At 45.7% G+C, this 27,287-nt stretch overlaps 1 protein-coding gene across 2 annotated transcripts in view; it reads right to left on the bottom strand.

The window, feature by feature from the left end:
• LOC137382514 (scavenger receptor class B member 1-like) overlaps positions 1-27,287 on the bottom strand; it is a 164,641-nt gene that overhangs the window by 124,580 nt on the left and 12,774 nt on the right. For both annotated transcript variants that reach the window (XM_068054485.1, XM_068054486.1), the window contains exons 2-3: positions 24,209-24,304; positions 10,844-10,959 (exon numbers count right to left, since the gene is read on the bottom strand). In XM_068054485.1, coding sequence (XP_067910586.1) covers positions 10,844-10,959; positions 24,209-24,304 — 212 coding nt within the window. The remainder of the gene's footprint in view (positions 1-10,843; positions 10,960-24,208; positions 24,305-27,287) is intronic.

Here is a 27,287-nt window from a genome sequence, read left to right as displayed (position 1 = left end):
CGTTCCTTCACAGTCATTGGGTCAAAATCCCAGAAGTCCCTCCCTAACAGCACTGTGGGTGTACTCACACCTGATGGACTGCAGCAGTTTAAGGCAGCGGCTCACCACCACCTTCTCAAGGGCAATTAGGGATGGGCAATATATGGTGGTCTAGCCAACGATGCCCACATCGCATGAAACAATTTTTTTTTTTAAAATGAAGTAGCTCATACCTGGACAATGACGAGGACCAAGGCTCCTCCATCATTACATCCTGGATCCCCAAACCTGTCTGACGAACCAAGTCTCCTGTCCCTGACCTTCAATCATCTCCAGGAATTTCTATTTAATCTAAGGGGTGTGACTGCCTCCTGAAACAAGTGTTCAGGGAATTCTCCTCACATTGGTGTCAACTGACACTGCAAATATTTTGCAACTTATGAAGTAGACTGAGTTAACAGTGCACCAGACATACAAGAGGAGTCTTGAAAAGTGGCAAGTCAGAGTTATTTATGGCACAGAATGAGGCCATTCAACCCATCGAGTCCATGCCAGCTCCCCACAGAGCTATTCAGTCAGTCCCACACCCCTGCTTGATCACAGTAGCCCTGCAAGTTTATTGCTTTCAAGTGCCCATCCAATTTCCCTTTGAGGTCAGTAATTGTCTCCGCTTTCACCGTCCTCATGGGCAGTGACTTCCAGGTCATTCCTCACGTTCCCCTACATCTCTTTCCCAAAACCTTCAATCTGTGTCCCCTAGACCTTGTACCATTAATTAATGGGAATAGTTTTTCCTTGTCTAACTTATCTAAGCCTGTCATAATCTTGCACAGTTCTATTGAGTTTCCCCTCAATCTCCTTTGCTCCAGGGAGATCATCAGCTTCTCCAGCCTAACCCTGTAACTAAAATACCCCATCCCTGGAACCATTCTGGTAAATCTCCTCTGCACCCTCTCAAGGACCCTCACATCCTTCCTAAAGTGTGGTGACCAGAACTGGACACAATACTCCAGTTGGGGCCTAGCCAGAGCTTTATAAAGATTCAACATAACTTCCCTGCTTTTGTACTCAATGCCTCTATTTATGAAGCCCAAGATCCCAAATGCTTTACTAACCACTCTCTCAATATGTCCTGTCACCTTCAAAGATCGATGCACATGAACCCCCAGGTCCCTCTGTTCCTGCACACTCTTTAGAACTGAGCCATGAAGTATATATTGCCTCTCTCTATTCCTTCTGCCAAAATGCAATACCTCACACTTGTCTGTATTAAATTCCATCTGCCACCTCTCTGCCCATTCTGCTACACCACTGGCTCCCATGCTGCAGTCTGAGAAACAATTATTGATCACGACTTGCTGTTTTCTGTCCTTAATCTGACCCTCCTGTTCCATGAGCCTCAATTTTGTTAACCAGCCTTTTATGTTGTATTTTATCACATGCTTTCTTACAATCCAAAAAAAACAACATTCACTGCATTCCCTTCATCAACCTTCTCTGTTACTTCATCAAAAAATTCAATTAGATTAGTCAAGCATGATCTGCCTTTTACAAATCTGTGCTAGCTATCCTTAATTAACTCAAATCTCTCCAAGTGCCTGTTGATTTTTTTCCCTGATTGTTTGTAAAACCTTACTCACCACTGATGTTAAATTAATTGGCCTGTAGCTGCTGGGACTGTCCTTACACCCTTTCTTGAATAAAGGTGTCACATTTGCCACTCTCCAAACCTCTGGCACCTCCCCCCATCGAGGGAAGATTGAAGATTGTGACAAGCCCTTCCGCTATCTCCATCCCCACTTCCATTAGCAACCTGGGGTGCAAGCCATCCGTACCAGGTGACTTATCTACCCTAAGCATAGCCAGCCTTTTTACGACCTTCCCCCTCAATTTTCATCTTATCCATTGCTTCATATTGATCAAAGAAGTTCTCTTGAACACATTTCAGAAATTTCTCCCCCTCCTTACCATTTATTCTAAAATTATCCCAATCGATATTTGGGTAATTAAAGTCCCCCAATATCACCACTCTACAGCGAGAGCGGGAACAGGCGAGAGGAGCCGGGAGGTAAAAGGAGCCGAAGCCAGAGACCAGAAGCAGCAGTGAGAGCGCTCTGTTCTGTTCTGTTCTGTGGACCTGCTTGGCCAGCAAAAATTGAAGTGTGACGTCACAGGAGAGCTGGTAAGTGATTGGTGGGTATTTCTTTCTTCCATTTGAGCAGCGGGAGCGGTGAGAGCGCGAGTCAGGGGGCAGCCGAGGAGGCAAGTTGAACTATAAAGTACTTACCTCGTGATTCGGCAGACACGGACACGGGGACTGCTGGGAAAGTGAACTTATATATTCGGGCAGTGGCTAAACCCGAAACACTACACGTGTAGTGTCTCCCACCCATCCTCCTCCTCTAACCAAAAAAAAAAAGGACTCTTGTGTGGAGGGTTTGGTAAGGTAAGGTTTTCCTTTATTTAATTTCTTTTTAATCTCTGTTGTCAATTTAGAGCAGAGGGGATGGAAGCTAGGGCAGTTGCATGCTCCTCTTGCAGGATGTGGGAGGTGAGGGTCACCACTTGTGTCCCTGCTGACTTCACCTGTGAGAAGTGGACCCAACTCCAGCTCCTCACAGACCGCGTTAGGGAACTGGAGCTGGAGCTGGATGAACTTCGGATCATTCAGGATGCTGAGGGGGTGATAGCGAGCAGTTATAGGGAAGTAGTGACACCTAAGTTACAGGATAAAGGTAGCTGGGTGACCGTCAGGGGAGGGAAAGGGAATAGGCGCACAGTGCAGGGATCCCCTATGGCCATTTCCCTCACTAATAAGTATACCGTTTTGGATACTGTTTAGGGGGGGGTGGGGGGGGACCTACCAGGGGAAAGCCACAGCGGCCAGGTCTCTGGCACGGAGCCTGGCTCTGGGGCTCAGAAGGGAAGGGGGGAGAATAGGAGAGCGACAGTGATAGGAGAATCAATGGTTAGAGGAACAGACAGGAGATTCTGTGGTCGCGAACGAGACTCCCGGATGGTATGTTGCCTCCCGGGTGCCAGGGATGTCTCAGATCGAGTCTACAGGATTCCTAAGGGGGAGGGGGAGCAGCCAGAAGTCGTGGTACACATCGGTACCAATGACATAGCTAGGAAAAGGGATGAGGACTTGAAAAGCGAATATAGGGAGTTAGGTTGGAAGCTAAAAGGCAGGACGAGCAGAGTAGTAATCTCAGGATTGTTACCGGTGCCACGTGCTAGTGAGGCTAGAAACAGAGAGCGAGTGCAGCTGAACACGTGGCTACAGAGCTGGTGTAGGAGGGAAGGCTTCAGATATGTGGATCATTGGGATACCTTCTGGGGAAGGTGGGACCTGTACAAGAAGGACGGGTTGCATCTGAACTGGAGGGGCACCAATATCCTGGGCGGGAGGTTTGCTAGAGCTCTTCAGGAGGGTTTAAACTAGTTTGGCAGGGGGATGGAAACCGGAGCTACGGATCAGTGGATGGGGTAGCTGTTGAACAGGCAGATACCGAGTGCAGAGAGTCTGTGAGGAAGGTTAGACAGCTGACAGGGCAAAGTTGCAGCCAGTATGATGGGTTGAAGTGTGTCTATTTTAATGCAAGAAGTGTCAGAAATAAGGGTGATGAACTGAGAGCATGGATCAGTACTTGGAACTACGATGTTGTGGCCATTACGGAGACGTGGATATCACAGGGGCAGGAATGGATGTTGGATGTTCCGGGGTTTAGATGTTTCAAAAGGAATAGGGAGGGAGGTAAAAGAGGTGGGGGAGTGGCATTGTTAATCAGGGATAGTATCACAGCTGCAGAAAGGGAGGTCATCGAGGAGGGTTTGTCTACTGAGTCAGTATGGGTGGACGTCAGAAACAGGAAAGGAGCAGTCACTTTATTGGGAGTTTTCTATAGACCCCCCAATAGCAACAGAGACACGGAGGAACAGATTGGGAGGCAGATTTTGGAAAGGTGCAGAAGTAACAGGGTTGTTGTCATGGGTGACTTCAACTTCCCTAATATTGATTGGAACCTCCTTAGTGCAAATAGTTTGGATGGAGCAGATTTTGTCAGGTGTGTCCAGGAAGGTTTCCTGACTCAATATGTAGATAGGCCGACTAGAGGGGAGGCTATGTTGGATTTGGTGCTTGGCAACGAACCAGGCCAGGTGGCAGATCTCTCGGTGGGAGAGAATTTCGGTGATAGTGATCACAACTCCCTGACCTTTACTATAGTCATGGAGAGGGATAGGAGCAGACGGGATGGGAAAATATTTAATTGGGGGAGGGGGAATTACAATGCTATTAGGCAGGAACTGGGGATCTTAAATTGGGAACAGATGTTCCCAGGGAAATGCACGACAGAAATGTGGAGGTGGTTTAGGGAGCACTTGCTGCGACTGCTGGATAGGTTTGTCCCGATGAGGCAAGGAAGGGATGGTAGGGTGAAGGAACCTTGGATGACAAGAGATGTGGAACAGCTAGTCAAGAGGAAGAAGGAAGCTTACTTAAGGTTGAGGAAGCCAGGATCAGGCAGGGCTCTAGAGGGTTACAAGGTAGCCAGGAAGGAACTGAAGAATGGACTTAGGAGAGCTAGAAGCGGACATGAAAAAGTCTTGGCGGGTAGGATTAAGGAAAATCCCAAGGCGTTCTACACTTATGTGACGAACAAGAGGATGGCCAGAGTGAGGGTAGGGCCGATCAGGGATAGTGGAGGGAACTTGTGCCTGGAGTCAGAGAAGGTAGGGGAGGTCCTTAATGAATACTTTGCTTCAGTATTCACTAGTGAGAGGGACCTGGTCGTTTGTGAGGACAGCGTGAAACAGGCTGATATTCTCGAACAGGTTGAGGTTAAGGAGGAGGATGTGCTGGAAAGACATGAGGATAGATAAGTCCCCGGGGCCAGACAGGATATACCCAAGGATATTACGGGAAGCGAGGGAAGAGATTGCCGCGCCTTTGGCGATGATCTTTGCGTCCTCACTGTCCACTGGAGTCGTACCAGATGATTGGAGGGTGGCAAATGTTCTTCCCTTGTTCAAGAAAGGGAATAGGGATAACCCTGGGAATTACAGACCAGTCAGTCTTACGTCGGTGGTGGGCAAATTATTGGAGAGGATTCTGAGAGACAGGATTTATGATTATTTGGAAAAGCATAGTTTGATTAGAGATAGTCAGCATGGCTTTGTGAGGGGGAGGTTATGCCTCACAAGCCTTATTGAATTCTTTGAGATGTGACAAAACACATTGATGAAGGAAGAGCAGTGGATGTGGTGTATATGGATTTTAGCAAAGCGTTTGATAAGGTTCCCCATGGTAGGCACATTCAGAAAGTAAGGAGGCATGGGATACAGGGAAATTTGGCCGTCTGGATACAGAATTGGCTGGCCCATAGAAGACAGAGGGTGGTAGTAGATGGAAAGTATTCAGCCTGGAGCTCGGTGACCAGTGGTGTTCCACAAGGATCTGTTCTGGGACCTCTGCTCTTTGTGATTTTTATAAATCACTTGGATGAGGAAGTGGAAGGCTGGGTTAGTAAGTTTGCCGATGACCCAAAGGTTGCTGGAGTTGTGGATAGTGTGGAGGGCTGTTGTAGGTTGCAACGGGACATTGACAGGATGCAGAGCTGGGCTGAGAAGTGGCAGACGGCGTTCAACCTGGAAAAGTGTGAAGTGATTCATTTTGGAAGGTCGAATTTGAATGCAGAATACAGGCTTAACGACAGGATTCTTGGCAGTGTGGAGGAACAGAGGGATCTTGGGGTCCATGTCCATAGATCCCTCAAAGTTGCCACCCAAGTTGATAGGGTTGTTAAGAAGGCATATGGTGTGTTGGCTTTCATTAACAGGGGGATTGAGTTTAAGAGCCGCGAGGTTATGCTGCAGCTCTATAAAGCCCTGGTTCGACCACACTTGGAATATTGTGTTCAGTTCTGGTCGCCTCATTATAGGAAGGATGTGGAAGCTTTAGAGAGGGTGCAGAGGAGATTTACCAGGATGCTGCCTGGACTGGAGGGCATGTCTTACGAAGAAAGATTGAGGGAGTTAGGGCTTTTCTCATTGGAGCGAAGAAGGATGAGAGGTGACTTGATAGAGGGGTACAAGATGATGAGAGGCATAGGTGGAGTGGATAGCCAGAGACTTTTTCCCAGGGCGGAAAGGGCTATCACCAGGGGACATAATTTTAAGGTGATTGGAGGAAGGTTTCGGGGAGATGTCAGAGGTAGGTTCTTTACACAGCGTGGTGGGTGCGTGGAATGCGCTGCCAGCGGTGGTAGTAGAAGCAGATACATTAGGTACATTTAAGCGACTCTTGGATAGGTACATGGATGATAGTAGAATGAAGGGTATGTAGGTAGTTTCATCTTAGAGTAGGTTAAAGGGTCGGCACAACATCGTGGGCCGAAGGGCCTGTGCTGTACTGTTCTATGTTCTTGCACACCTGTGAGATTTCCCTGCAGATTTTCTCCTCTGTCTTTCTCTCTCACTATTGGGGAGCCTATAGAATACCCTCAGTCGTGTGATCATACCCTTTTTGCTCCTCAACTCTAACCAAATGGATTCGGTCCTCGTCTCCTCAAAGACTGGGCGGCACATTGGCGCAGCGGTTAGCACCACAGCCTCACAGCTTTAGCGACCCGGGTTCAGTTCTGGGTACTGCCTGTACGGAGTTTGCAAGTTCTCCCCGTGACCGCGTGGGTTTCCGCCGGGTGCTCCGGTTTCCTCCCACAGCCGAAGACCTTGCAGGTTGAAAAGTAAATTGGCCATTGTAAATAGCCCCGAGTGTAGGTAGTGTTAGGAGAATTGAGGGAAGGTGGGGTTGTGGTAGGAAATATGGGATTAATGTAGGATTAGTATAAATGGGTGGTTGTTGGTCGGCACAGACTTGGTGGGCCGAAGGGCCTGTTTCAGTGCTGTATCTCTCTATGACATCCTCCCTTTCCAACACAGCAATGTCTTCCCTAATCAATACTGCCACCCCACTCCCTTTTTTCCTTCTCCTTCTTTTCTGAACACTTGATATCCTTGTATATTAAGCTCCCAGTCCTCGCCATTTTTAAGCCACGTTTCTGTTATTGCCATTATATCATATTCCCACACTGCCAATTGTGCTTGTCGCTCAGCAACCTTATTCACCACACTGTGTTTACACACATGCATTGTAAACCTGTCCTGTCTTTGCATTCCTCGTAGTCCTTTGCAGTCCACTCCCATCTAATACAGAACTACTCCCTTCTCTATTACTACCTAACACTAGAGCATGGCTACCCGACCCGAACCAGACATGTGTCAGATTCGGTTTGGGTCACTCTATCAGGTCCGACATTCGGGCTCAGGTCAGGGTCGGCCCGGGTCAGACACAGTGGCAGTGCTGCCTTTTGGTCAGGAAGGGAAAGAGAAGTAAGAGTAAGCGTCATTAATTTCCGATAGTCAAGTCAGGTCAGGAAAAAAACCCAAAGGACTTGGGCCCGGATCGGGTTTAAATTGTATACCCGAGCAGGTCTTTACCTAACACTCTCACATTATCCACCTTATTCCAGTTTTCTACTTCTATATGCTGGTGTCCAGCCCCCTGCCAATTTAGTTTAAACCCTCCCCAACCACATTAGTGAATCCCCCCGCAAGGATATTGGTCCCAGTCCTGTCAAGGTGCAACCTGTCCCTTTTGAACAGGTGTCATCTGTCCCTGAACTGGTCACAATGCCACAAGAATATGAAGCCCTCCCTCCTGCACCTTGCCTCAAGCCATGCATTGATCCTCCCGATCTTCCTCTTTCTGATCTTGCTGGCGAGATTACTACTCTCGAGGTCCTACTCGAAGTTCCTCCCTAGTTCCTGAAAGTCAATACCTGCCCTTGCTATGTCATTTGCCACTTAAATACCGATTGTACCAGCAATAACTTTAAACTCCAACAAGAACCAAAGGTAGTGGAACCAAAGATGATGAGGGAGATAGAGATTATGATGAAACAAAAACAGAAGAGGGTGTATGATGCAGATCAGGTGAATTCTTCATAGAGAACCAAGCCAAAATACAAATAGTTGAGAGGGGAGATGAAGAGGAAAATAAGACTCTGAAGACAGAATATGAGAATAGAATGCAATCAACATGAAAGGAACCCAAATATCTTCTACCAGCATGTAAATAGTAAGCAGATAGTAACAGGTGGAGTGGGGCATATTAGAGACAAAGAGGGCAATAAATGCTTGGAAGCACAGGGCAAGGCTAGAATATTTAAATGAATACTTGTATCAGCATTTACCAAGGAAAAGGAATCCTACAAAATATTGGTCGAAGGGGAGAGAGTAGAGGCAATGGATACAGTAAAAATTGAGAGGGAAGAGACACTTAAAAGACTGGCTATGCTTAGGGTAGATAAGTCACCTGGTCCGGATGGCTTGCATCCCAGGTTGCTAAAGGAAGTGGGAATGGACCTTGCGAATGGCTTGCCATAAATCTTCCCTGGACACAGGGGAGTTGCCAGAGGATTGGAAAGAGGCAAATGTGACACTATTATTCATGAAAGGGCGCAAGGACAGTCCTAGCAACTATAGGCCAGTTAGTTTATCAGTGGTGGGTAAGGCTTTAGAAACAATAATCAGGGAAAATATCAACGGACGCTTGGAGAGATTAGAGTTAATTGAGGAGAGCCAGCATGGATTTGTAAATGGGAGATCATGTTTGACTAATCTAATTGATTTTTTTGATGAAGTAACAGAAGGTTGATGAAGGAAATGCAGTGGATGCTGTCTATATGAATTTTAAGAAACCATTTGATGCAGTACCCCATAAAAGGCTGGTTAACAAAATTGAAGCTCATGGAATAGGAGGGTCAGTGTCCAGTTGGATAAAAAATTGGCTTATGGACAGAAAACAGCAAGTCCTGATGGTTGTTTTTCAGACTTGAGGATGGCAGACACTGGTGTTCCGCAAGGGTCAGTGCTTGGACCTCTGCTTTTTTTGTTATATATAAATGACATGGATCTTGGAATACAGAGTTTAGTCTCAAAATTTGAGGTGCGTCAGTGAGGAAGATATGAACCACCTGCAACAGGACATGGATAGACTAGCAGAATGGGCAGGCAGGTGGCGGATGGAATTTACTACTGTCATGGTCCTGTAGTTTTTATTTTCGACTATGCGGTTTGCCTTTAAGGCTTGCAAAGGATCAGTACTGCTTTAAGCGCCAGCAAGCCTCAAGAGTTATAGGAAGGTGCATTTTCATTGTATTAGAAACAACTACTGGGAGTGAGACTCATGCGATACATTTGTTACAATTCAGTTTTGAACTGGCTGTTAGTAAGCCAGTTTGTTCTAACAGAACAGAACAGACACAGGAGGACACAGCTGTGTTTAGCACGCCTGAGAAAGAGCTCTCTACCATTTAAACTGAAGGAATAGGATTTTAATCTGTTTTATTATCTTTCAAAATTCTAAAAAAAAGTCAAGCCAAAACAGAAATCTCTGGTAATTTAAAATGAAGAAAGGGAAGTTAGACTGTGACAATCATTTATCCCTCAAAAACTCTACAGTCAGATTGATTCTGTTGACAGTGTTTACAAGTCATTAATTGTTGACATTCGCTGGAGAAGGAAGCAACATTCTGTGAGGACTTCGAGTAACATTGGACTGTAAATTTGCAAGGACTCTAATTTTTTTCTATTTTAAATGTTGTTTATATCTTGAGTGTTTAAGAATTTAGTGCTTCTAATTAAAGAGTTCATTTATTGATTTAAAGACACCTGGTTTGGCTAGCCTCATTCATGGGTTAATAGATGGTACAATTTGGTTGGGTCTCTCTTTAACTTGGAAAGTTTTAAATGATATACGTTAGCTGATCTGTGTAACGACGGGATTGAATTAAGAGTGCGTTGGTCCCACCACAATCAGAATCGTATATTTTGATTGAGGGTTTTGACAGGAGCGGTCGGTCATAACAATACTGACATGTGCAGGAACAGACAGACCTGGGGGTGCATGTACATGGATCTTTGAAGGTGGCAGGACATATTGACAGAGTGGTTAGCAAAGCATATGGGATCTTGGGCTTCATAAATAAAATGTAGAGTGCAAAACAAGGGAAGTTGTGCTGAACCTTTATAAATCTCTGGTTAGGCCACAACTAGAGTACTGCATTCAGTTCTGGTCACCACACTTCAGGAGTAACGCGAGGGCCCTTGAGAGGGAGCAAAGGAGATTTATCAGAATGGTTCCAGGGACGGGGGAATTTAGTTACAAGGTTAGTTTGGATAAACTGGGGTTGTTGTCCTTGGACCAAGGAGATTGAGGGAGATTTGATAGAGCTGTACAAGATTTAAATAAATTAGGGAAAACGGTTCCCATTATCTGATGGTACAAGGATCAGGGGGCACAGATTGAGGGTTTTGGGCAAGAGATGCAGGGGGAATGAGAGAAGTTTTTTTTTAAATGCAGTGAGTGGTAATGGCCTGGAATTCACTGTGAGTAAAAGGTGATGGAGGTGGAAACAATGATTTCAAAAGGAAATTGGATGGCCACTTGAAAGAAATAAACTCGCAGGGCTACGGAGATCAAATGGGGGTGTGGGACTAACTGGATTGTTCTGGAGTGTTGGCATGGACTCAATGGGCCAAATGGCCTCCTTTTGTGCCATAAATAATTGCATGACAACAGCTGAAGTTACTCCCTCTGAACAAAATGCAACAATCAGGTGGGAACAGAACATTGAGTTTCTGTCTATTTTTACCATGCAATTCTCCAAACAGGCATTTAATCCAGCCTATAGTTGCTGGCTTGTATTTGTTCGACTAAAGCTGCTATCCCACAGAGCCTGTTAGAAGATAACTACACAATTTTTTTAGTTATTGAGATCAGTCAGTAATTGCTTCCTACCTGCAGGAGTCTGGACTGAAAAAAGTTAATGAGTCTGAAGGAGTAATGAACGGAGGCCACATGTCACCTGCTGTTCCATTTATCATGTTGCATTGCTCAGAATGCCAATAGTTTAGCTGGATTTTAAAAAGAAAGGGATAAAGTCAATTGGCACCAAATACAACATGACTTGAATCACAAGTCATGGCTGCACCACAGCACCTGTGTATAACATCCCATCCCCTGCTCTATACCAATGAGCAGATGGTTCAACGCAGTCCAATAAACATTGTCACCTCCCTCAACCTAACGTGGCAACACTGGTCAGTGGTCCCACTGACAGATGACACATCCAAGACTGGAAAACTTACCCCAAAGGCAACCAGAGTTTGACTGTCCAATATTACGAACACCGAGTTCTAAACTAGCAGAGACTCGCAAAACATTTGCAGTCAAATTAGTATCTTTATTGCAACAGTACTACTTTAAATACAGGATTTCTGGTTATTCTTTCACTAAAGACTTGAACAGAATCAAAACTGCTCACTCTGGAAAAAGCTGCATAAAGCTCTCAATGTGTAAAACAGGAATATGAATATAAACACACATTTTGTCAAGAGTCTGACTCGTTTATAGTGATGGAATATGAAAGCGGAATTGGGAACATTTTTCTCCCGAGTTGAAAAAGCATGTTTACATCCAAGGTGTAAAATATTAAATCGAAGAACAAACATTATTTCCTTGAAATCCGCCGGTTACAATATCAACATCTATCACTCATTGAAGCTAACTGCTTTCTAACCCTATCTTGTGCCATGACAAAGTCCTTTTTTAGGATTCAAGTTTCATAGCAACATTATAACTGCTTCTTCCTCCAGTCCAAGCTTGTGCGAAAGCATTGCCCATTGGAGTTAGACCGTGTAGAAACTCTGGAGGCTATAGACCATCATTTTCTTAGTCTATAGAATCAATGCTGATGTATTCTTTTAATTCACCTGACAGTTTTTCTAAAACTTTTCATTCAAAACTAGGGAATCTTCATTTTTAGCATTTTGTGTGTGTCAATTGGTAGCACTCTTGCTGAAGTAACTAAGTTTTGGGTTCAATTCCCACACCAGGGCTTGAGCACAAAAATCAAGGCCGACACTCCAGTGCCGTACTGATGGAGTGCTGCGTTGTCGGAGGTGCCATTTTTTGGATGAGACGTTAAACTGAGGCCCGATCTGCCTGCTTGGGCGGATTAAAACATCCGATGTTACTATATCGAAGATGAGCAGCGGGGTCCTGGCCAATATTTATCCCTCAATCAACATCAAAACAGATGATCTGGTCATCATCACATTGCTGATCGTGGGAGCTTGCTGTGCACAATATCTTTCAAATAAGTTGTATTGAAAAATTGTCTCCGCCATTTTGCCACATTTAACCAATTCCATCGTCTTATCCAATCCCCCCTCCCATGCCATTTCATCTCATTCTTTCATCTCTCAGGGAAACTGTCTCTCCAGCCAGGGTGACTTTGTCGTTGGGCTCCCCTTACCTTCCGCTGTTTCTGTTCTCCACCAACCCATCCACCTGTGCACCACGCAGGCAGTGCCTGGAGCACTGGAGTATCAAATCAAATAAGATGCGCCCCTTAAACTGGCCGAAACACTCCAACAAAAACGGAGTATCATAGATTATTGAATGGTAATTAAACATGGTGTTCAGAGTAAAAGGTCACTGACCTCATACATAACTCTTTCTCACCACAGATACTACCCAACATGCTGAGGATTTTATGTTTTTTATTTCAGATTTCCATGGTATTTTGCTTTTGTATTGAACTGTAATGTTTTATCTTAGTCAATTGGCACAATTATGGAACAGGGACAAGAAGGATGATTGTGTACTTGCACAGCCATAATAAAACCATGCAAAGACAAGTCAACTCCTTATCAGCTGTAGGGGAGGAGGAAGAAAAGGCAGCAAGGGAGGTGGTGGGGAAAGACAACGTAGGTGGGGGCAAGCGGGAATGTGGAGTTGAGGTTGCAATCAGATCAGCCATGATCTAGTTGGATGGCAGAGCAGGCTCGAGGGGCCGAGAGGCCTCCTCCTTCTCATTTCCAATGTTCCTATCAGAGTGAGTGAGAAAGGAAGTTGCTTACTATAGAGGGAGTGCAGCAAAGGTTTACCAGACTGATTCCTGGGATGGCAAGACTGACGTACGAGGAGAGATTGAGTCGATTAGGATTATATTCGCTGGAGTTCAGAAGAGTGAGGGGGGATCTCATAGAAACCTATAAAATTCTAACAGGACTTGACAGGGTAGATGCAGGAAGGATGTTCCCAATGGTGGGGGAGTCCAGAACCAGGGGCCATAGTCTAAGGATACAGGGTAAACCTTTCAGGACTGAGATGAGGAGAAATTTCTTCACCCAGAGAGTGGTGAACCTGTGGAATTCACTACCACAGAAAGCAGTTGAGGCCAAAACATTGTATGTTTCCAAGAAGGAGTTAGATATAGCTCTTGGGTCTAAAGGGATCAAAGGATATGGGGGAAAAGCGGCAACAGGTTACTGAGTTGGATGATCAGCCATGATCATAATGAATGACGGAGCAGGCTTGAAGGGCTGAATGGCCTACTCCTGCTCCTATTTTCTATGTTTCTATATTTTAGATAGCATGCTTCACAAACTCTGGACATTCCAATACACTTTGCAAGCAAGTCATTTTGCAGTTTAGTTACTGTTCTCATGCAGGAAACGTTGCTGGAACACTACTTGCTTCTGAAATGCAAGGTCTTATCAAAAACTTATGCAGGTATGTCTGGAGAGTTGTCAAAAACAAAAGCAACTTCGCAGAATTGGGCAAGAAAGGTAAGAGACCATTATTCAACAACAGCAACAAATTATATTTATATAGTACCTTTATAATAAAACTTCCCAAGGAGCTCCACAGGATTGTGTCAAAAACAGGGCGGCACAGTGGCGCAGTGGTTAGCACCGCAGCCTCACAGCTCCAGGGACCCGGGTTCGATTCCGGGTACTGCCTGTGTGGAGTTTGCAAGTTCTCCCTGTGTCTGCGTGGGTTTTCTCCGGGTGCTCCGGTTTCCTCCCACAAGCCAAAAGACTTGCAGGTTGATAGGTAAATTGGCCATTATAAATTGTCACTAGTATAGGTAGGTGGTAGGGAAATATAGGGACAGGTGGGGATGTTTGGTAGGAATGCAGGATTAGTATAAATGGGTGGTTGATGTTCGGCACAGACTCGGTGGGCCGAAGGGCCTGTTTCAGTGCTGTATCTCTAATCTAATCTAAAAATATGATATCGAGCCACATATGATGGTATTAGGTTAGATGACCAAAAGCTTTTTTTAAAAATTCATTCATGGGATGTGGGCATCGCTGACTAGGCCAGCATTTATTGCCCATCCCCAATTGCCCTCAAGAAGGTGGTGTCGAGCTGCCTTCTTGAACCGCTGCAGTCCATGTGGGGTAGGTACACCCACAGTGCTGTTAGGAAGGGAGTTCCAGGATTTTGACCCAGCGACAATATAGTTCCAAGTCAGGATGATGTGTCTTGCAGGGGAACTTGGAGGTGGTGATGTTCCCATGCATTTGCTGCCCTCGTACTTCTGGTTGGTAGAGGTCACGGGTTTGGAAGGTGCTGTCGAACGAGCCTTGGTGCATTGCTGCAGTGCATCTTGTAGATGGTACACACTGTTGCCACTGTGTGTAGTTGGTGGAGAGAGTGAATGTTTGTAGATGTGGCGCCAATCAAGTGGGTTGCTTTGTCCTGGATGGTGTCAAGCTTCTTGAGTGTTGTTGGAGCTGCACCCATCCAGGCAAGTGGAGAGTATTCCATCACACTCCTGACTTGTGCCTTGTAGATGGTGGACAGGCTTTGGAGAGGCAGGAGGTGAGTTACTCACCACAGGATTCCTAGCCTCTGACCTGCTCTTGTATCCACAGTATTTATATGGCTACTCCAGTTCAGTTTCTGGTCAATGGTAACACCCAGGATGTTGATAGTGGGGGATTCAGTGATCATATGCCATTGAATGTCAAGGGGAGATAGTTACATTCTCTCTTGTTGGCACTACACGGACTGCTTCAGTATCTGAGGAGTCACGAATATTGCTGAACATTGTGCAATCATCAATGAGCATCCCCACTTCTGACCTTATGATTGTAGGAAGGTCATTGATGAAGCAGCTGACAATGGTTGGGCCTAGGACACTACCCTGAGGAATGCCTGAACTGATGTCCTGGAGCTGAGATGATTGACCTCCAACAACCACAACTATCATCCTTTGTGCTAGTGACCGGCAGAGAGTTTTCTCCCTCATTCCCATTGACTCCAGTTTTCCTAGGGCTCTGATATCATATTCGATCAAATGCTGCCTTAATATCAATGGCAGTCAGTCTCACCTCATCTCTGGAGTTCAGCTCTATTGTCCATGTTTGAACCGAGGCTGTTATGAAGTCTGGATCTGAGTGGCCCTGGCGGAACCCAAACTGAGCATCACTGAGCAGGTTATTGCGAAGCAAGTGCCGTTTGATAACCATGTCGATGACAACTTCCATCACTTTACTGATGATTGAGAGTAGACTGATGGGGCGGTAATTGGCTGGGTTGGACTTGGCCTGCTTTGTGTACAGGACATACCTGGGCAATTTTCCACATTGCCGGGTAGATACCAGTGCTGTAGCTGTACTGGAACAGCTTGGCTAGGGGCGCGGCCAGTTCTGGAGCACAGGTCTTCTGTACTATTGCCAGAATATTGTCAGGGCCCATAGCCTTTGCAGCATCCAGTGCCTTCAGTCATTTCTTGATATCACGCGGAGTGAATCGAATTGGCTGAAGTCTGGCATCTGTGATGCTGGGGGCTTCAGGAGGAGGCCGAGATGGATCATCAACTCAGCACTTCTGGCTGAAGATTGTTGCAAATGCTTCAGCCTTATCTTTCACACTGATGTGCTGGGCTCCCCCATCATTGAGGATGGGGATATTTGTGGAACCACCTCCTCCAGGTATTTGTTTAATTGTCCACCACCATTCACAGCTGGATGTGGTTGGACGAGAGAGCTTAGATCTGATCCATTGGTTAGGGGATCGCTTAGCTCTGTCTATTGCATGCTGCTTATGCTATTTGGCACACAAGTAGTCCTGTGATGTAGCTTCACCAGGTTGACACCTCATTTTGAGGCATGCCTGGTGCTGCTCCTGGCATGCCCTCCTGCACTCTTCTTTGAACCAGGGTTGGTCTCCTGGCTCGACGGCAACGGTAGATTGGGGAATATGTCAGGCCATGAGGTTGCAGATTGTGGTTGAGTACAATTCTGCTGCTGATGGCCGACAGCGCCTCATGGATGCCCAGATTTGCATTGCTAGATCTGTTTAAAAAACTATCCCATTTAGCACGGTGGTAGTGCCACACAACAGGAGGTGTTATCAATTTTGGAAAGTGTGAAAATAGATAAGTCCCCTGGGCCAGATGGGATTTATCCTAGGATTCTCTGGGAAGCTAGGGAGGAGATTGCAGAGCCTTTGTCCTTGATCTTTATGTCGTCATTGCCGACAGGAATAGTGCCGGAAGACTGGAGGATAGCAAATGTTGTCCCCTTGTTCAAGAAGGGGAGTAGAGACAGCCCTGGTAATTATAGACCTGTGAGCCTTACTTCGGTTGTGGGTAAAATGTTGGAAAAGGTTATAAGAGACAGGATTTATAATCATCTTGAAAAGAATAAGTTCATTAGCGATAGTCAGCACGGTTTTGTGAAAGGTAGGTCGTGCCTCACAAACCTTATTGAGTTTTTCGAGAAGGTGACCAAACAGGTGGATGAGGGTAAAGCAGTGGATGTGGTGTATATGGATTTCAGTAAGGCGTTTGATAAGGTTCCCCACGGTAGGCTATTGCAGAAAATACGGAAGTATGGGGTTGAAGGTGATTTAGAGCTTTGGATCAGAAATTGGCCAGCTGAAAGAAGACAGAGGGTGGTGGTTGATGGCAAATGTTCATCCTGGAGTTTAGTTACTAGTGGTGTACCGCAAGGATCTGTTTTGGGGCCACTGCTGTTTGTCATTTTTATAAATGACCTGGAAGAGGGTGTAGAAGGGTGGGTTAGTAAATTTGCGGATGACACTAAGGTCGGTGGAGTTGTGGATAGTGCCGAAGGATGTTGTAGGGTACAGAGGGACATAGATAGGCTGCAGAGCTGGGCTGAGAGATGGCAAATGGAGTTTAATGCGGAAAAGTGCGAGGTGATTCACTTTGGAAGGAGCAACAGGAATGCAGAGTACTGGGCTAATGGGAAGATTCTTGGTAGTGTCGATGAACAGAGAGATCTTGGTGTCCTGGTGCATAAATCCCTGAAGGTTGCTAACCAGGTTAATAGGGCTGTTAAGAAGGCATATGGTGTGTTAGCTTTTATTAGTACGGGAATCGAGTTTCGGAGCCACGAGGTCATGCTGCAGCTGTACAGAACTCTGGTGAGACCGCACCTGGAGTATTGCGTGCAGTTCTGGTCACCGCATTATAGGAAGGATGTGGAAGCTTTGGAAAGGGTGCAGAGGAGATTTACTAGGATGTTGCCTGGTATGGAGGGAAGGTCTTACGAGGAAAGGCTGAGGGACTTGAGGTTGTTTTCGTTGGAGAGAAGGAGTAGGAGAGGTGACTTAATAGAGACATACAAGATAATCAGAGGGTTAGATAGGGTGGATAGTGAGAGTCTTTTTCCTCGGATGGTGATGGCAAACACGAGGGGGCATAGCTTTGAGTTGAGGGGTGATAGATATAGGACAGATGTCAGAGGTAGTTTCTTTACTCAGAGTAGTAGGGGCGTGGAACATCCTGCCTGCAACAGCAATAGACTCGCCAACTTTAAGGGCATTTAAGTGGTCATTGGATAGACATATGGATGAAAATGGAATCGTGTAGGTCAGATGGTTTCACAGGTCGGCGCAACATCGAGGGCCGAAGGGCCTGTACTGCGCTGTAATGTTCTAATTCTAAAAAAAAAACACAATGGATGGTATCCTCAATGTGAAGGTGGGACTTCATCTGCACAAAGACTGTGCGGTGGTCACTCCTACCAATATTGTCATGGACAGGTGCATCTGCGACAGGCAGACTGGTGAGGACAAGGTGAACTATGTTTTTCCCTCGTGTTGGTTCTCTCACTACCTGCCGCAGACCCAGTCTAGGACTCGGCCAGCTCAGTCAGTAGTGGTGCTACCAAGCCACTCTTGGTGATGGACATTGAAGTCCCCCACCCAGAGTACATTCTGTGCCCTTGCCACCCTCAGTGCTTCCTCCAAGTGCTGTTCAACATGGAGGAGTACTGACTCATCAGTTGAGAGAGGGCAGTAGGTGGTAATCAGCAGGAGGTTTCCTTGCCCATGTTCGATCTGATGCCAAGAGACTTCATGGGGTCCGGAGTCAATGTTGAGGACTCCGAGGGCAACTCCCTCCCTACTGTATCCCACTGTGCTGCCACCTCTACTGGGTCTGTCCTGCCAGTGGGACAGGACATACCCAGGGATGGTAATGGTGGTGTCTGGGATATTCTAAGGTATGATTCTGTGAGTATGACTATGTCAGGCTGTTGCTTGACTAGTCCGTGGGATAGAACTCCCAACTTTGGCACAAGTCCCCAAATGTTAGTAAGGAGGACTTTGCAGGGCCAACAGGGCTGGGTTTGCTGTTGTTTCCGGTGCCTAGGTCGATGTTTGGTAGTCCGTCTGGTTTCATTTTTATGGTCTGCATAGTGGTTAGACACAACTGAGTGGCTTGCTAGGCCATTTCAGGAGGGCATTTAAGAGTCAACCACATTGCTGTGGGTCTGGAATCACATCTAGGCCAGACAAGGACAGCAGATTTCCTTCCCTAAAGGACATTAGTGAACCAGATGGGTTTTTACAACAATCAACAATGGTTTCATGGCCATCGTTAGACTAGCTTTTAATTGCAGATTTATTCATTGAACTCAAATTCTACCTTCTGCTGTGGTGGGATTCGAAACCATGTCCCCACAGCAATACCCTGGGGCACTGGGTTACTAGTCCAGTGACAATACCACTACGCCACCGCCTTCCACACTTGGTGAAAGGGGTAGGTTTTAAGGAGAGTCTTAAAAAGGAGGAAGAAAGTGAGGTAAAGAGGCAGAGAGATGTAGGGATGGAATTCCAAAGCATAGGCAGCTGAAGGTGTGGCCACGAATGGTGGATGGTTAAAATTGAGGGCGCGCGGAAGAGGCCAGTTTTGGAAGGTGGCAGATAGCTGAGGGTTGTGGGGCTAGATGGGATTACAGAGATAGGGAGGGGGAAGAAGTCATGGAGGGATCGGAAAAGCAAGGATGAGAATTTTAAAATCAAGGCGTTGCTTAACGGAGAGCCAGTGTCGGTCAGCAAGCACAGGCGTAATGGGTGAACAGGACTTAGGTGAGAGTTAAGACATGGGCTGCAGAATTTTGTTTGAGCTAAAGTTTGCAGAGGATGGAATATGGGAGGCTGGCCAGGGGAGCATTGAAATAGCCAAGTACGTTGACAGAAAGTGGAATTCACTGGCAGGGCCAGTATTGATCACTGTTTAGTACAGCCTTGATGCCATCTGAACTGGTCAAGCAAGGTAAGTGTCCTTCCCCAAAGGCCATTGGTGAACTAATGGTTTTTGTTAATGACAAATTGACAGATAGATTTTAGGTTTTTGTGGAATGTGAGGAGTGCTTTTTGAAACAAAGTGGTAATGACCTGGAAGCCGCTGCCTATGGGGCAGAGACAATGATTTCAAAAGGAAACTGGATGGACACTTGAAGGAAATAAACTTGCAAGGCTACAAGGAACAAGTGGGGGAGTGGGACTGACTGGATTACTCCCTGGAGAGTTGGCATGGACCTGATGAGCTGAATGACCAGCAAAAGTGACCATGCAACAGTCAAATTGCACTCATTGTCTAATATCTAATTGTAAAACCCATCCACCACCGACGCAGTTGCAACTATGTGCACAAGAGGCACTGCAGCAACTTACCAAGATTCCTTTGATAGCACCTTCCAGAGCTGTGACCTCTACCACCTGGAAGGATGAGGACAGCAGATGCATGGGAACACCACCACCTGCAAGTTCCCCATCCAAGCCACACACCATCCCGACTTGGAACTATATTGTCGCTGGGTCAAAATCCTGGAACTCCCTTCCGAACAGCACTGTGGGTGTACCTACACCAGATGAACTGCAATGGTTCAAGATAGCAGCTCACCACCAGCTACTCAAGGACAATTAAGGATGGGCAATAAATGCTGGACTTGTCAGTAACACCCATGCCCTGAGAATTATTAAAATACATAAGCTGAGGATTTAACAATATAAACCAAACACTATTTAGCTCGTCACACCATTCACCATTACACTTTCTCAACCTTAGTTGGCAGATGGAGAAACTCGTTAGTATGCCTGAATTTGTACAGCGTTTTCTTCTTCGGCCTCCTTAGCTCGAGAGACAATGGGTAAGCGCCTGGAGGTGGTCAGTGGTTTGTGAAGCAGCGCCTGGAGTGGCTATAAAGGCCAATTATAGAGTGACAGACTCTTCCACAGGTGCTGCAGAGAAATTTGTTTGTCGGGGCTGTTACACAGTTGGCTCTCCCCTTGCGCCTCTGTCTTTTTTCCTGCCAACTACTAAGTCTCTTCGACTCGCCACTCTTTAGCCCTGTTTTTATGGCTGCCCGCCAGCTCTGGCGAACGCTGGCAACTGACTCCCACGACTTGTGATCAATGTCACAGGACTTCATGTCGCGTTTGCAGACGTCTTTAAAGCGGAGACATGGACGGCCGGTGGGTCTGATACCAGTGGCGAGCTCGCTGTACAATGTGTCTTTGGGGATCCTGCCATGTTCCATGCGGCTCACAAGGCCAAACAATCTCAAGCGACACTGGCTCAGTAGTGTGTACAAGCTGGAGATGTTGGCCGCCTCGAGGACTTCTGTGTTGGAGATACGGTCCTGCCACCTGATGCCAAGGATTCTCCGGAGGCAGCGAAGATGGAATGAATTGAGACGTCGCTCTTGGCTGACATACGTTGTCCAGGCCTCGCTGCCATAGAGCAAGGTACTGAGTACAGTGTTTACTTTGTAAGTAAAGCACTAACAGTTAAAGCAAATGCCTTCATTTAATCTCACTTCTCTCTTAAAAGCAGGGGATAAACATACACCATCTCTTTTCTGGGGGAATTTACTGGTTTTTGACATTTCTAGGCAACTTCTGATGGCAAGGATTGATGCCCACATCTTAACTTCTAGTTTCAGTTCCAAGTCTACACCTCATAGCCTCCTGAAATGAAATGTGACTAATTACCCAACTGTCTCACTTTTGTGTTCTAGTGTGTGGGAGGCACATCTGCCCCATTTTCGCCACCCAGGGACTTGCCAAGTAGGCATCCAAATTGGCATTTTCTTCTCTCAAGACAGCACACTCCGGCACCTCTCAGACTCAAGAACATGTTCCCCAATAGATGTGAGGCCAGAGACAAACAACTTGCTTCATATACCCAATTAGAATTAGAATATTACAGCGCAGTACAGGCTCTTCGGCCCTCGATGTTGCGCCGACCTGTGAAACCATCTGACCTACACTATTCCATTTTCATCCATATGTCTATCCAATGACCATTTAAATGCCCTTAAAGTTGGAGAGTCTACTACTGTTGCAGGCAGGCATAGCTTAATTGCTGTAGACAATTGTCAAGCTAGTCCCCCACTTGCCAAGAATGAAGCACATGAATTTGGTCAAGAACATTGATTTTAAACAGTTTGCTGGAGCGAGGAAATGACTTGTTAAACAGATCAGTCGTGGCTGAAAAAGATATTTGCATATTAACAGACAGTGCTTGGGAGGACAAAGGACCATTCCCTGACATATTCAACCCACAGTGGGCTTTGATTACCAGGCATTTTGTGTAAGAGGAGCATTCCAGAGACTGCTAAGGTGATACAATCCAGGACTGGTAAGACCAGCTGGTCACATGACTAACTGGCTGTTCACAGAATCTCTCAGAATAACACAGCAAAGAAGAGGCCCTTCGGCCCATCAAGTCTGCACCGATGCATTAAAGACACCTGACCTGTCTACCTAATCCCATTTGCCAGCACTTGGCCCATAGCCTTGAATGTTATGACGTGCCAAGTGCTCATCCAGGTACTTTTTAAAGGATGTGAGGCAACCCGCCTCTACCACCCTCCCAGGCAGGGCATTCCAGACCGTCACCACCCTCTGGGTAAAAAAGTTCTTCCTCAAATCCCCCTTAAACCTCCTTCCCCTCACCTTAAACTTGTGACCCCTCGTAACTGACCCTTCAACTAAGGGGAACAGCTTCTCCCTATCCACCCTGTCCATGCCCCTCATAATCTTGTACACCTCGATCAGGTCACCCCTCAGTCTTCTCTGCTCCAGCGAAAACAACCCAAGCCTATCCAACCTCTCTTCATAGCTTAAATGTTTCATCCCAGGCAACATCCTGGTGAATCGCCTCTGCACCCCCTCCAATGCAATCACATCCTTCCTATAATGTGGCGACCAGAATTGCACACAGTACTCCAGCTGTGGCCTTACCAAAGTTCTGTAAAATCTCCAACATGACCTCCCTGCTTTTGTAGCCTGTTCCAGGGTCTTTTGAACTAGCCAGAGTGTTTGGGCAGAAAGACTATTTGCTCCTGGACTGAAGATCTCTGCTGTCTGCTCCCATCTCTTTCTCAAGCCTCTGAATCCACTGAAGACACATGAACCCCAAGAGAGAAAAGTCTTCTGCAGCAAACAAGGTTTAAGAAGAATACTGGGCCCCAACAAAAAGCAAGATTTACCTACAATCAAGGATTCTACAGTGAGCTCGAAGAATCGCAACAAAAACACTTCAGATATTGCCTCAAACCTTTTCACTTTATTTTTTCTTCTGCTCTTCTGTCTCTATTTGCAGGTATGTATCGCATATGCATGCTAGCGTGGGCGGGTCGTGCATCCATAAGCACCAACCGAATTAGCGTTTAAGCTCAATAAATTTCAAATTTTCTTCTTTAAACCTAAGAAAGCCTGTTTGTGCTGGTTTCTTTGCCTAGTAATTGGAAAGCGGTGAACAAGGATTCACCAAGGGGGAGCTCAAAACACTGTTTAAAATTAAACCCTGTTATGGTAAGACCAGGTGAAGGCCGAGAGGGACCCGCAGACACCTCTCTCACCTGGTCGGAACGCAATAATGAGTTGTCTCATTAACATACAAACACTCCACCATCTTGGTTTCTACAGCCCATGTGCGCTTTTTTTAAAAATCCTGTCCAAATTAATTTTGCTTGAAAACTCCTTCCAAAAACAAAAAAAGTCCTGCAACATGACACTTGGGATGTATTCCCTCGAGATGAAGAGATTAAAGGTGTGTGAGTCAAGAGATGTTTAAAGAAAGGGGGAAAAAACTTCCAATTATATAGTGTTTTTCACAACCACTGGACGTCTCAAAGCACTTTACCGGCAATGAAGTATTTGTGAAGCTGCTGCAGTATAGGAAACAGCAGCCAATTTGCTCTAGGTAAGGTCCAGCACACAGCAATGCGATAATGACCAGTTAATCTGTTTTGGTGATGTTGACAGAGGGATAGATATTGACCAAGACACCAAGGAGAGCTCCCCTGCTCTTCTTCAAAATAGTAACATCGGATTTTTACATCCACCCAAGCAGGCAGATGGGGCATTAGTTTAACATCTCATCCAAAAGATGGCACCTCTGACAGTGTAACACTCCTTCAGTACTGCACTTAAGCGTCAGCCTTTATTTTTGTGCTCAAACCCTGGAGTGGGACTTGAGCCCAGAACCTTGTAACTCAGAGGCTACCAATGAGCCACAGCTGACACGAATAAAATAATGAATGGAGTGAACAGACTAGATAAAAACAATTGTAATCTTTGATTTCAATCTAAACGTAGTTAAAAGCAAATCTACAAAATAATGCCTCACCTGAAACAACGAGTATGTGGTGCACACAGTCTCAGGATCAATTCAGATATTCAAAAGGAAATAAAAGCAAAATACTGCAGATACTGGAAATCTGAAAAACAAAGTGCTGGAAATACTCAGCAGGCTAGGCAGCATCTGTGGAGAGAGAAGCAGAGTTAACGTTTCAGATGAAGGGTCACTGACCTGAAACGTTAACTCTGCTTCTCTCTCCACTGATGCTACCAGACTTGCTGAGCATTTCCAGCACTTTCTATTTTTATTCAAAGAAAAGGTACTTTTTCTTAATTGGGAAGTATTTTAAGGGTGAAAGCAGCAGTACAGGAAATTGGATTGAAAAGAGGAGAGCTGCTGTAGCCAACACAAATGATACAAGCTTAGATTGAGCAAATACCACTTCCGAGTTCACAAACCTTTTTAATACCATTCCAATTGTCCACCAGATGAACTTGATTAATATTATTGACTCCTGTATGAACTGTAAATAACCCAGTATTTGAGTTGTTCATCTGTAAAGAAATGGGAATATCTGCATCAACTACAAGTTTCTTATGCAATATCATCTACAGTTAGTGTCCCAGCTTCATTTAGAAACTACAATATGGAAAACAGGCATTCAGCTCACCCAGTGCATGCTGGTCTTAACCCTCCACCCAAGCAGCAATGTTGTTCTTTTCCATTCACTCTTCCATCCTTCAACCACTCATCTAAACTATTCTTAAAAGTTTGCATGGCCTCAGCTTTGATCAACAGTACATTCCACAACCTCACAACCCTTTGTGTAAATAAAGCTTTCTCCTAATCTTGATCCTAAATCTCTTGGTAAGCTTGCATCGATATTAAAGGTAAGTATTGGAATATTAATCAAACGTGTTACAGAAAAACATCCAGAAACCAAAAATATAAAGTCAGCAGAGACTTCAAAAGGCAAGGTCATGCCTAACCAACCTTATTGAATTATTTGAAGTAACAGTAAGAACAGACAAGGGAACTGCAGTGGATGCAATATACTGTATGTGTAGGGGTTATGCTAGTTACTCAGACTGCGGGAAGTTGTTCCATAGGGATCAGTGCTGGGACCACTGTTCACCATTTACATTGGTCGCATTCTGTGCTTGGTGATCCTTTCAGCCTATCGTACTTGCACCAGCTCTTAGAAAGAGCTATCTAATTAGTCCCAGTCCCCTGCTACATTCACAGAGAAGACTCAGAGGGCAGAGTTCCAGACCGGTAAGTATTGGCTGGTAGGGAATTTGTACTGAATTTGAAAATAAAATAAAACATTGATAAACATTGATTAAAACCCCAATTAACTAATTAATAAGTAGAGTAACTAAACCAGGAGGGAGGAGATTACTGTATTTAGTTAGTATTTAATATTTATAGTAGGAATCTAGCACTAGGGACCATATCGTTAATTATAACAATTTAGAAAGGATTTAATAAGTATTTATTTTTATTTATTAATTAGTGCTAGAGATGTCAGTTAGAGGGGTGAAGTGCTTCAACTGTGAGATGTGGGAGGTCCTTAATGCTTCCAGCGTTCTGGACGACTACATCTGCAGGAAGTGTACCCAGTTGCAGCTCCTCACAGACCGCATGGATCGGTTGGAGCGGCAACTGGATGCACTTAGGAGCATGCAGGTGGCAGAAAGTGTCATAGACAGGAGTTTTAGAGAAGTGGTTACACCCAAGGTGCAGGCAGATAGATGGGTGACCGCTAGAAGGGGCAGGCAGTCAGTGCAGGAATCCCCTGTGGCTATCCCCCTCTCTAACAAGTATACCGTTTTGGATACTATTTGGCGGGATGGCCTATCAGGAGAAAACAGCCCTTAGGAGGGTAGTGGTGAGCTGCCGCCCTGAATTGCTGCAGTCCATGTGCTGTTAAGAAGGGATTTCTAGGATTTTGACTCGGTAGAGAGCAAGAAAATGTTTTCAGTGCCTGGAGCGTCAGTAACAGTAGGGACAGATTTAAAATAAAGCACAAAAGTCATGCAGTTAGTTGTGATCTGGAATACACTGCCTGAAAGGGTGGTGGAAGCAGTAACATTCAAAAGGCCATTTGAGAAATGAAAAGTAAAAATTTGCAGGGCTATAGGGAAAGAACAAAGAACAGTACAGCACAGGAACAGGCCATTCCACCCTCCAAGCCTGCGCCAAGCTTGATGCCTGCCTAAACTAAAACCTTCTGCACTTCCGGGGCCCATATCCCTCATATTTCCTCTGGCTCCACACACAGATTCCCTCCTCTGTCCTTGAGTGGGCCAACCCTTTCCCTGGTTACCCTCTTGCTCTCTATATACGTATACAAACCTTGGGATTCTCCTTAATCCGGTTTGCCAATGACTTTTCATGACCCCTTTTAGCCCTCCTGACTCCTTGCTTAAGTTCCTTCCTACTGTCTTTATATTCCTCAAGGGATTCGTCTGTTCCTAGCCTTCCAGCCCTTACGAATGCTTCCTTTTTCTTTTTGACTAGGCTCACAATATCCCACGTTATCCAAGGTTCCCGAAACTTGCCAAACTTATCCTTCTTCCTCACAGGAACATGCCGGTCCTGGATTCTAATCAACAGACATTTGAAAAACTCCCACATGTCAGATGTTGATTTACCCTCAAACAGCCGCCCCCAATCTAAATTCTTCAGTTCCTGCCTAATATTGTTATAATTAGCCTTCCCCCAATTTGAGTTGTGTACCTATCATAACCTCTGCATCACCAACTCGTTCTTTCACACTAAACCCTGTCACCAGGTTTCATGGAGGCACCCAAGATCACGTCGTTGGCACCAGCTAGACCTCATTGTCACAAGGCGAGCCGCCTTAAACAGTGTTCAAATCACACGCAGCTTCCACAGTGCGGACTGCGACACCGACCACTCCCTGGTGTGCAGCAAGGTTAGACTCAGACCAAAGAAGTTGCATCATTCCAAGCAGAAGGGCCACCCGCGCATCAACACGAGCAGAATTTCTCACCCACAGCTGTTACAAAAATTTCTAAATTCACTTGTAACAGCCCTTCAAAACACTCCCACAGGGGATGCTGAGACCAAGTGGGCCCACATCAGAGACGCCATCTATGAGTCAGCTTTGACCACCTACGGCAAAAGTGCGAAGAGAAATGCAGACTGGTTTCAATCTCATAATGAAGAGCTGGAACCTGTCATAGCCGCTAAGCGCATTGCACTTTTGAACTACAAGAAAGCCCCCAGCGATTTAACATCCGCAGCACTTAAAGCAGCCAGAAGTACTGCACAAAGAACAGCTAGGCGTTGCGCAAACGACTACTGGCAACACCTATGCAGTCATATTCAGCTGGCCTCAGACACCGGAAACATCAGAGGAATGTATGATGGCATGAAGAGAGCTCTTGGGCCAACCATCAAGAAGATCACCCCCCTCAAATCTAAATCGGGGGACATAATCACTGACCAACGCAAACAGATGGACCGCTGGGTTGAGCACTACCTAGAACTGTACTCCAGGGAGAATGC

The sequence above is a fragment of the Heterodontus francisci genome, chromosome 23 (assembly GCF_036365525.1).
Source record: "Heterodontus francisci isolate sHetFra1 chromosome 23, sHetFra1.hap1, whole genome shotgun sequence".
NCBI lineage: Eukaryota > Metazoa > Chordata > Chondrichthyes > Heterodontiformes > Heterodontidae > Heterodontus > Heterodontus francisci.
The sequence above is the reverse complement of the archived record's forward strand: the minus strand, read 5'-3'. Positions and strand labels throughout refer to the sequence as shown.